At 36.6% G+C, this 11,672-nt stretch overlaps 1 protein-coding gene across 4 annotated transcripts; it reads right to left on the bottom strand.

Annotated features, from left to right (window-relative positions):
- Positions 1-1,506: 1,506 nt before the first annotated feature.
- LOC112276251 (exonuclease 1) lies at positions 1,507-7,484 on the bottom strand. 4 transcript variants are annotated; one of them, XM_073530759.2, is made up of 15 exons: positions 7,333-7,484; positions 6,581-6,963; positions 6,204-6,323; positions 5,946-6,069; positions 5,683-5,820; positions 5,224-5,433; positions 4,807-4,981; positions 4,529-4,602; positions 4,317-4,434; positions 3,820-4,100; positions 3,493-3,550; positions 2,922-3,307; positions 2,657-2,720; positions 2,196-2,457; positions 1,507-1,940 (listed from the first exon to the last, which is right to left on the bottom strand). In XM_073530759.2, exons 2-15 carry the CDS (start codon positions 6,739-6,741, stop codon positions 1,784-1,786), a joined length of 2,328 nt encoding a protein of 775 aa, XP_073386860.1. In that variant the 5' UTR covers positions 6,742-6,963; positions 7,333-7,484; the 3' UTR covers positions 1,507-1,783. The 4 variants fall into 4 exon arrangements, with proteins under 4 accessions (XP_073386860.1, XP_073386862.1, XP_073386861.1 ...); XM_073530761.2 differs by having other exon boundaries at positions 1,507-1,923; XM_073530760.2 differs by having other exon boundaries at positions 2,657-2,714.
- Positions 7,485-11,672: the final 4,188 nt, after the last annotated feature.

Here is an 11,672-nt window from a genome sequence, read left to right as displayed (position 1 = left end):
TTGCACAAGGCTCTTCATTGCAAGTTCATATTGGCTTCATTGCAACTTCATATTGGCTATTATTCAACTTTGTATTTGTTGTTTATCTTTTTTTGCTTTGCATTAGCACTCAAACATGAATATGTTATGCGATCTTCTGAAAATCCATGCAGCTATTGATAAACTTGCAATTTATGAAATGTTATGAAACTTTACTGTTTGTATACTTTTTGTGTATCCAGTAGACAAAATTTATTTAAACTAAAATGTACTCGACGTTGGCAAAGACAATGAGTTTAACCACTGATGTGTATATATATATATATATATATACACACACACATAAATCAGTGAAAATGCAAAAAACTGAAAAACTGAAGTATGAAATCGAGTGGTTTGAATGAATGCCACCATGGACAATGAATATAGGAAGGTTAAAGGAGGGTAAAACAGCCACCATGTAGCATTGGCCACGTCTTACATACATTCAGGGTCCAAGTGGCGGAATGAAAACTTCATACGCTCTACTCCCCGAGGGAGCAAAACCTGTGTGTATCTGGAAAGCTGCTTTGCAGGAATATGAGGCACATCACAGGGCAGCATGCTGCATTGGCAGAAGCCCTGCGTTGCACCCTCGACGTTGAGCTTCATTGCACCGAATCCAACATTTGCACAAGTCTGGTAGTGCTGCAGACAGTCTATGTTTCCTGACTTGGGTTCGGAGTCATCAGATTGTGCTCGAGAGTGGAAGCTACTGTTTTGATCCAGAACCCAGAATCCATGAGCAGCTCTTGATTGCCCTGCTGATCCATCTAATTGCAACAAACATTCGGTGGCATCCGCTGAGGCGTTATCGACTTCGTCTACTTCCTAAAGCTGATGGTTCAGCTCGGCTATTACACCTCTTCCGCTCCGAGAGGGAAATCCCATGTCCTTGAGCTTCATCGCAGACTACTAACACCTAGAGAAGATTCTGCTTATGACGTTGCGTCAATTAACAACGTGCTGTCTTCTGACCCCGACAGCGCTTTCAGCCCTTATCAGAGTTCAGGTCCATCCATGAAATGGTTTTCTTCGCACAGTTTGATATGTTGAAGACCGAGTTTCGACCTGGTTGCTAATGAACTTGCGACACGTGCCCTAGTAACATCTACAGTATTCTCATTGCTCATCAAGTCTTGCTGTTGGTCAGCAACAGGACGGCGAGAATTGCTAGTTACGATGTCACTGTGGAAGTCTGAGATAAAGTGCTGTAATGATGTCAACTTGAACGACCAGTCAGAGCATGCTCCTCACGATGAACTTGCTGCATCGTATCTTGAAGTGTGCTGAAAAAGTGTTACTGCAACATTGTCAGTCACCTCACCCATGGCTCTGCAACTTCATTCCACCATCTCTGAGCTGGGAGATAAACGTCTCTGGGGGTTTTATCAGACTGGATAGAAGCTAACAACCGATGATGAATGAGATTCTCAAGATGCCTTGTTCTGATCGGATATAATATCGATTGACACAACAGGTTCAATCTCCACTGGAAAGCGAAAAGTTTGCTCATTTCAGGACTGCTCGAAATAAATCAGAACTTCCTTGTAAAAAACAGCGTTTTTGTTCGAGCGTGTCCTTCCATCTCTCCACCAAGGAACTAAAGCTACATAGTATACGCTAAAAACGTGGAGACATGTGGGTCCTAATCGGACAATGAAGACTAAGCATTGACCACAAGCCAACCGCACAGAAATTTGTATGTCTCTATAAGATAGAATATGAATAAATTGATGAATACGCTGAATTACATTAAATAACATTACGCTTTCTCCCATTCTTCTTCGCTATATACTTGCCACCTCACAGTCCCAGCAGCAACGGAATCAGTCTTAGAAAAGTTCAGGGTTCGCATGTTCACTGGTGAAGATCTAATGCAATCGCTGATTTTCTTAGTCGATCCTGGAGTAGTGGGAGCCCTGTAGTTAGATTCAGGCAATTAGCAGCTGAATGAGGATGGGAAAAGAGAAGGCAGAACTTCTAGAATCTACAGTGTAGGACTTTGCAGTGAACACTTTCACACTTAATAAATCTATAACTAAAATAGTTAGAAGTCTGCATAGTTCCATATAGCTACAAATAACATGCATAGCTGTAAATTCATGGAAATGTGTTTTGGTTATAGGAGAATCATCACAAGATGTCTCAAGAATAGGTCAAAATTGTTCCAATACCTCGACGTAGAAGCCTTTCGAGCAGACTTTGGGGGTGCCCTTAGACCACTGGCTCGACTTCCTTGCTTCAAGGGGGCTCGTAAACCACTGGCACGAGAACCAGTCTGCGAGAGCCGAAATGGGGCTATGGTTGACACAAAGTCATCCATGGATCGTTGAGCAAGGCTGGCATACTGACCCACATGTGACACAGAGGAAATGGATCTGCTCTTCATTGGCCTCTCTCCAAGCAAATCGCTTTGAAAATGTGGAAGATGCTTTCCTACGGAGCACAAAGCACAAGAATCATGAAACGAAAGTTACTGATCTGTTAACAGCAGCAACAGATAATCAATACATTCCCGTCCCATATTATTAGTGCTGTGATTCAGCCAAGCTGAAACAATTCAGTAAAACTGAAATTCCCGACCAGGCTGTTCAGGACGATAACCGTGAGAAGAAGAAAACGATAGCCAACTTACTCTTTCCAGCTGCAACTGCATCTGATCGTTCTATGTTTGTGATGTCCTTTAAAATCTCCTGTTTCTAAAAGACAAAGAAGTAGTCACAATTCACATAGATGTGTCCAACATGAAAACAATTACAAGAAATTCGTCTCAATTCTGAGGGCAAGATATCTATCTGCATTGAAAGTGAACAATTGAGCATTTTAAACTACCAGATGAACGATCACAACTAACACGTCTTTGGTGAAACACTATGACATGTTAGATTACAGCTAAATACCTGATCCAGGTCTGGACAATCGACCACGTCATTGACAAACTCTCTGTGATCTGCAATTTCACCCCCTTCAGAAGTACATGTGCTTGTGCTCCTCTGCGAATCTTCAAACTTGGCCAGCAACTCCACATTCCTCTGGATTTGAATTGTACCAGGGCTAGTTGGAGGTGATTGTAATGAAACAGGTCGAGAGAAGTACGCACTCCTTTTCACAGTAACGGCAGTGGAGGTGGCTTCCACTGGCACCTTAGTCTTGCTAGCATTTTGAGAAGCAGTATCATGTAATAGTGGCGAAACAAATGTTTTCCTTGATTTCACTTCTACGGACCTTGAACGTATCAAGGAATCTACGGTAAAGGGGGAGGGGATTTGCAGTTTAGGCTTCACCTCTGCATAAAGAAGACCCAACATCAAGCTGAACTTAGTGAACATTCCAGAAGTCCAAACCACCAAAATCTCTAATGTAAAACACAGTTTCATATACCTGAAAAGATGTAACCGTTCTAGATGTGATAGCTGAGTATACAGTAATCTGAATTCCAGGCCATGAACTGAAGGATGGACAATGTATAACCTGAAAAACTCCTCGTTCTTAACAGGTAATCTGGTGGAGAGTAGTCAGATGAAAGATCCTATGTACACCAAGTAGTCAAGTCAAGAAAAAGTTATCACGAGTGCATTTGACCTAAAAAATCAAACAAAAGAGGAAGACAAAAAAGAAATATAAGAAGAGATTGGAGGAAAAGAAGAAGAAGAAGATAAGTCAAAACCAACCTGTCCACACATGACGCTCCATAAACTCGTTAAGCTTCTACTAAGAGCCTACACATAACTCTAGCTATGATATAACTCTCGAAATAAAATCATTACTTATTCTGGCTCGCCAAAGTGTAACACTTACATTGAGTCTTTGCAGATCTGCATCTAAGTCAAGTTCCTCACTCACGAAAGGAGAAACTTGGCTTGGAGGTGTACTAAATACTGGTGACTGCTGGGAAGTAAAAGAAAATTTGCTAAATGGGCTCGAGTATGATTGTTGACTTAGACTGGTCGGCGAAGACGTGACTTGAGATGCCATCTCTTCTTGCGTTGCACAGAATCGGAATGACGCATTGTCAGGAGTATTGTTGGAAGCACTTCTTGGGGGTATAAATTGCTTCTTGGAAGCTACATCTGCCCCTTCTGTTGAAAGTTAAGTGGTGTACATTTTTCCATGCTCAGAACAATCAAGAGTAATGTACATTCCGAAGCAGTAAACAAACCAAACTCATCTAAGCTTACTTCCAGCACAGAGTTCCAACTTAAGATTCATCGATGAAACAACACAAGATAAGACGAAGAAAAAGGAAGCTATAAAAGCAGCCCAAAGTCGATTTCTTTAGAAATTACTGTGGATACGGAAGAAGTTGGTTATGAGCATATTCTTCTGAGGAGAAACGTCTACAGGCACGTTTAGAGAACCAACATGCACTTTCTCTTTCGTAACCGCTATTGGCGTCCCAGAGCTGCTCACTTCCTGTTACAAAAATATTAAGAATTAGCATAAAGTACAGGCGCTTCTTACCCTAAAATACCCAGGAGTCGAGAAGAACACGGAAGATAGCTCGTACCTCAAAGAGATCATAGGTGGTTGGGTCCACCTCACCTCTGGCAACAGCTATAGCAACTGTCGGGGAGACACATGTAAGGAAGAGTTAAGCGCAAAACGCAATAACTAAAATGAGAAAATGTCTACTTATATAGGGTCGCAACATATGGGATCTCCTGACGTTGCCATCACAACTTTGCATAAATCACATAGATTAAGACAGTCACAAATAGTGGGCATCTACCGACATCCTGGTTCGCAGAAACTTCCACCATCATCTAGATTAGAAGGTAGGATATGGTCCCAGAAAATGTAGATCGTTAACGAGTTCGCCTGGTACATCGGTGAGATGAACCATTGCCCTTTTGGCAGGGTCATAAACACGATGATGCTGAAATGTTAATATTGCTCTCCGAAAACCTTGCTCGTATTGTTCATCTATCAGGACGCCACTGAACTTCAAGTGCTTCATTACCTGCATCCATGACCACAGCATTGAAACAATTGCCAAGTGTGAAGAGGAAAGGGTATATAGCAACCAACAACAACACTCCAGCTGTGAAGCCCTCTGAATCCCTTTAATACAGCTTACTTTCGCGACTATTTAATGATAAAATGCCACGCACCCAGAGAAAAAGTAGGAATATAAGATAACTGAACATGCAGTCTGGCAATCATACGCAAGAAAATGCAGCGTAGGAACGTAAGGAGAATTACCTTTATATAAGTCTTAAAACGTTTCATTAAGCCATGAGCTTTTTTTACGCCCATTCCTGGCAAGGAAGGCAAGTAATCGCAACCACTCATTATGCACATTTCAAGAATCATTTGTCTGGAGAAATTGTTGAAGTCAATGTCTTTGTTGGCCGTAATGTCAGAGAACTGAAACCCCACACCTTGTCCATACTTGTCCATCTTGAAAAATATCTGCCATACACAATACAGAAGTTCGACGAATATCTTTTTAAACAGATATCATGTTTCATATACAAGCCACCATCTAAATTATGAATTCTATATTGCGATATAGACAAGTTTAGGTTCTCTCTGTTCAAACACTATCCCGTTACAAAAACCACACCCCGTAGAGGATGAACATCTATCCATCGTGCAGTCAAAACTAGAGAGTACTACCCAACTGGCCTTAAGTAAAGACTTGGTGATAGTGACCTCTACCTGCGGGCAACCATATGCAATAAGGTCAGAATCTTCAGTGATGACAAGATCCACGTGTCCATTGCGAGCTAAAAAAGCCATTTGAGCATCTGCTTCATACGGTGCAACCACATACTCCACGTTTTCCTGGCGCAAAACCTGTTTTAGACCCACAACCGAACAGCATTCCAGAAACCGATTAGGCCTGCTGTATTGGAGCAACATATCAACACAATAACTCAACCAGAACTCTGAAATGTAATAATTGGCTTAGAACAGGCAACCTTTATCAGCCTGAAAGCTATTGCAGGTGTTATGTCTACGGCCCTCTGATAACATTGCATCGCAGCGGTGAAGTTTCCCAGGCGCTCGTGCTCCAGAGCACGTTCCAAATTCTCCTTCCTCGATCTGTTCCACCACCATAAAGCGGAAAGACATTAGAGAGTCTTCAAATCAAGAAATAAATTGTGACTACAATTCGCAGTGGAACGCTCATACTTCCAGGCTAAGCACATACGAAACTCGTGCAATAGGCAACACACCTGGCACGTTTCATTTCCTGATCAGACTTCATTGGAAGGCCACCCCCATCAAACACAAGGACGGGCTGCAAACCGAAGTGCCGCAGCATGTTGACCCGATGCATGCAATAGTCTATGTACCTTCACAAAAGACATCATCCACACGACCTGATACGTCAATAGGTTGTGCACTTAAACAAAAACCGACCCTGTAAAACTCAGACAACGGTTAGCATAAACGATATCGTGACCCACACACGGAACTCCACAAGCTACATGAAATTCAGAAACCCGCCCATAATTCACTGAGATGGACATTGTCTGAATGCCAATTCTTTCGAACATTCTTTCAGCAAAATAGGCTTACATTTTGGCTAAAAAGACATTCGAATACTCACTTGTCATTAGGCAGCCCAAGGCATAACTCCTTACTGCAACTGAATGCGGCTTTGTGTAGCCAGGAGTAGGTGTCAATGGCCACCCGCTTTCCAGCATAATCCCGAATGTGCCGTGGGTTCATGATGGACTTCAGGGTAGGGAGCAACCCCTGAATCCCCATAGCTTCTACGCTGTATGTCCCACCCTACTCTTCTGAAACCCCTAATCAGACTGCATCCTCCATCTGCATTTCAGCTCATGCGCCGAGTATTCAGTGGCAATAGCCCTAAGCCTCACGGGCCTCTTCTGCCTACACATGCTGGGATCAAAACCGATCGATCATAGAGGAAACAGTCGCCCAATTCTCAACAATCCCTCGAACAGCATTAGCGCGTTCAAACATCTGCAACACAAGAAAAAACCAGGTCCACTTCCATCACTCATCCAGGACCTAAATGACCCAGCATGGCCCAAACCCAAAAACGCGACACAATCAGCGGCGTCAAAGACTTCTTAAAGACAACTCCAATGCGGCTGCCCAAAGCAACACACAACTACACCACACCGCCCAATTCCACGCATGCACCATGATTCACGATCGCCGCCCCACAAACACAATGCCCCATTAACATCGAACCCACTTTCACAATGACCAAGTAACGTTACTCGTGCACCACTACAGGGAAATCTCTTCCATACTCACCCACACCCACAACACAATCCCCCCCGAGATCTGCCTGACCCACCCCCACCGCCTACCGCAAAAACCCACCTCCTGAATGAACAACCCACACAGACCCTCCTCCACAAGCTCATATTCGACCCGAACCAAAGCTCAAAATCCGCCTCGCAGCACAAAGTTCGTCGGCGAGCTAGGAAGTAAGTCGCTTGGCAATCGGAATCGGGAGGATTTTACACATCAGGATTGGGAAGTTAGGTTGGGGACCATGCCAGATCATCGCAAGCAAATACGGAGTCCGAGCGAGCAGCCCAGCATTCAATTGAATTCCATAAATGGCGGGAACACGTCTGCCAACGGTGCCAGTCGCCTTTGGTCAGTTTCAACGTCTAAGCAGGATGAACGCTCAACGAATATGGTCGAGTTTGATTTTGGATGAATATTAAACGGAAATAGTCGGGTTGGAATTTGGATGAGCGTTCGTCTCCGTTGGGCTGGATTCATTTGACTTAGTAGTTGGTTATTGCATTGAATGCATGTTGTCATGTAAACAAAGATTGTTACACACAACACATTGAATGCCATAATCAATAACAAAGTATTCAAATACAAATGCACAACTGAGACACTATTAAGGAGAGATGATGAATCTACACATAATTAAGTTAAGTTATATCTAACACCACAAGGGAGAATCCAAGAATGTAAGTGTGAATAGAGAAAACCTTGAAGCTTTACTAAAATAGCAAAATTACCATAGCCAAGCAAATCCACATAACAAAATTTTTTTTCTTTTTCGAAATCACTCATAAGATTTGACTTGATGAGAATATTAAGACAAGGGGGTTTTTTTTACATTAGTCTTCATATCCTAATTGGCATTAACAAAGTCAATTAATGGAAAGAATTAAGTAAATAAAAAACTACTAAATCATATTAAATCACATATACCCAACTAGATTTGGTACCCAATATATCATAGACATCCATATTTGTTCAAATAATTATTTAGATAATATAAATTAGTAGAAGTATTTAAAAATAGATAAATTTGAAAAGATCTCATGAAAAAGCTTCTTTGAAGCTTTATAGATATTATTTTGACTTTAGACATATTTGTAGTTGATTGATAGGTTGGACTAGGCCAACAAGTTGGCCACATGTAATACAAATTAGACATATAGTATACATATAAGAAGCTTATTTTGCAAGTTAGACATGTGACATGTGAGTTAAATACATGTTAAAGGTCCTATAAAATATTGCTACATAGTTCTTAGTTAGATAGTATATATAGATACAAAAATAAATCCTTCCTCACTATTATCAATTTCTATTTTGCTTCTAGTCTAGTTTTAAGAGTTTTTTGTTTTATAATCTTTGGCAATAGACATTCAATATACATATTTACTTATTTATATTTTGTCATCTTACTTTGAAAAATGTCTCACTTCTTTATTTACTTTCTTTAAGTTCTTATTCTTAATATACTGAAAAGAATACATTTATAATATTAAAGTTTTACTTTTTATGATTAAAAGTGAATTACTCTTTTGTCTTGATAAAATATTAAATTTGAAGTTATAGATTATCCACTTCTAAACTGATATTATTATTAAAATTCTCTTCATTCTTGAATCTCTTCTTTTATTTGTTATAAGTGATATTAGATATATATTTTTTTGATTATGTTATTATGAAAAAACTTGCTAAAATAAAATAAAATATAGTGGTACAAATATAAGATCAAATAACAAAATTAATTCTTGAAATGCACTAATTCAATTTATTATCATAAGAAGCAAGAAGAAAAATTAGAAATAAAGATATAGAGATAATTAGAGCTACTTTAATATCTACATCAAATCATATTACCTTTTTTTTAATAGAACATTGTTCAAATATTAGAAAATAAAAAATTATTTTACTTGAGAGGTTTGATGGCATAAGATTAAAGTTTTGAAGATTCATCAATCATATATAATTAATAATTGAACTTAAATTCTAAAACTCTCCAACGTCAAGATTATAAGTCATATTTTTTAAAACACTACTTTCATTCTTTATTTTATCATAATTTTCATTTTATTTTAAATAACATGATTAAATATTAGATAATTTAGAGGCTTTGAATAATTTGAATTCATATTTGAAAAATATGATGCAATTTGTGTTGAAACCAATAAGATTTGTATTTTTTTTTTACCAAACAATCAATCAATAATGTTATATATTATACAATTTTTATAACTTATAATTAATATCAAGTGGCATGATGTTGCACTCATCAACCAATTTTTCTACAAATTTTATATAAAATAAAATAAAAATGATGTTGAATTTACTCAATATTCAAATATTAATTCAAGCAATTGACTTTATTGTGAAGTATTACAATTGAATTTTAAAATTTTAATTTGAGAGTCATACAAGTGTGCCTCAATATATTTATAATTTAATAGCAATACCAACTTCTTTTCAAAATATACATTTGAAAGTAGAAGGCACATAAATTAATATTGTACATTTTAAATTTCTTACTAAGTAAGAAAAAACTTACTATTATTAAGAAAAAAATGTACTTATATTATAGAAAATCTAAGTGATACAACCACAAAATAATGAATATGACTATCAAAAATAAATATGTTAAAAAATAAATTTTACAATTATAATAGAGACAATGTATCTAGAATCTTATATAATACATAATAAAGGTGTTATTTTCTTATTAAAATTATTTTCTTAAATTAAAAATAATATTTTTTAGGACCTAAATATAATAAAGTTTTTACCTTATTAGATGTAGGAGTTTTAACTTATTTCTTAAATGATGAGTTTATTAAAAAATATAGCATAATTTTAATATAAAAAATAAATATGTATGTATAAAATTCATAGATGGTCGTATGTTATCTTTTAGAGATGTTACTCATGAAATCTTTCTTATAAAAGTGGTAATAAATGGTCATAATAGCTTTGTGATATTTTATATAATTCAATCATTTTAAATTTATTATGGCTAAAAAGTATAATCTTTGGTAGATCAGATTTCTTATAGTCTTGATTTTTTTTAAAGCACAACTAAGAATTTTGTTAATTAAGCAAAAATTGATAAATTTAATTCAATTAAATCTTTATTTATAAGTTTAAGAGCTTTCTTATATGCTACAAAAGATAGATCAAATTTTATTATTTATATTACATCTATTTCTAATAGTAGAAAGAATTTAAGTGGCATTCTAAGCAATAAGAAAATTATCATGATATTTTTGAAAAGAAGAATATTGATACTATTGTATAAACAAAGATCATTACACACAATACATCAAGTGCTACCAACTAATTATAAAGTATATAATTTAAATCAAATACAAATATACATCCAACATACTCTCAAGAAAAGATTAAAAATCTATATCAAACTAAATCTTTCACACCACAAAAGAAGAATCCAAGAGTGCAAGTACAAAAATAAGAAAAATTCTTAAATTTTACTAAAATGGCTAAAATACCATAGCTAAGCAAACCCTTGGAACAAGTTCTTTCATTTTCAAAATCACTCACAAGACTTGACTTGACAAGAATGTCAAGTTAAGGATTTTTTCCCAATTTAAGTACTCAAATCTTAATTGATATAAATAAATAAACTAATAGAAAAACTATTAATAGATAAAAAACTATTAATTCAATTAAACTATATATATCTAATAAGATTTGGCATCTAATGCCATATCACATGATGGCTGTTATATAAACAAAGTTTGTTACATATAATACATGAAGTTCTATTAATTAATTATAAAGTGTGTAATTTAAACCAAATAAAAATGTACATCTAACAGACTCTCAAGTACCTCTTTTAGTTGATTAAGAGCCCTTCTAGTCAACTGGGATTACAAAAAATACATTGTTGAAGATAAACGCCATTATGATGTGAATGCCAAACAGTGCTCCTCCAAACCAATGTTGTAGCAGTAAGACCATTGGAGTATATGACATACACAATAGAAAAAATCTTTAATCCTTATTAAGAAATGAAGTATGGCTAGAAGACTTCTTATAACAAGGACAAATCCAATTTCTTGATGGAAGAATCAAAAGAGATAGTGTCAAACATGCCATATGCCACCTACATTACTATTGATCACATAAAAGCATGGTAGTAGCTCCTTTCTTCTTACCACATGTAAAATAAAGAAGATCAATTGATACAACAATTAATTTAAAATATATAGAGTCATCAATAAGAAGATGATAAGGAATACAATTCTTTAAATGCTCTTGACATTCTTGTCTATCCTTACCTTCTAACAACAAAATACTACTAGGTAATACATTCATTATAAATAGAATTATATATCCTACCTTAATATCAAGTATTGTAGGTATTTCTTATTACAAATATATATAATTTTTTTTAAAGAATCTTT

This window comes from Physcomitrium patens, chromosome 23, assembly GCF_059467195.1.
Source record: "Physcomitrium patens ecotype Gransden chromosome 23, ASM5946719v1, whole genome shotgun sequence".
NCBI classification, from domain to species: Eukaryota; Viridiplantae; Streptophyta; class Bryopsida; order Funariales; family Funariaceae; genus Physcomitrium; species Physcomitrium patens.
This window is presented reverse-complemented; position numbering and strand designations above follow the sequence as displayed.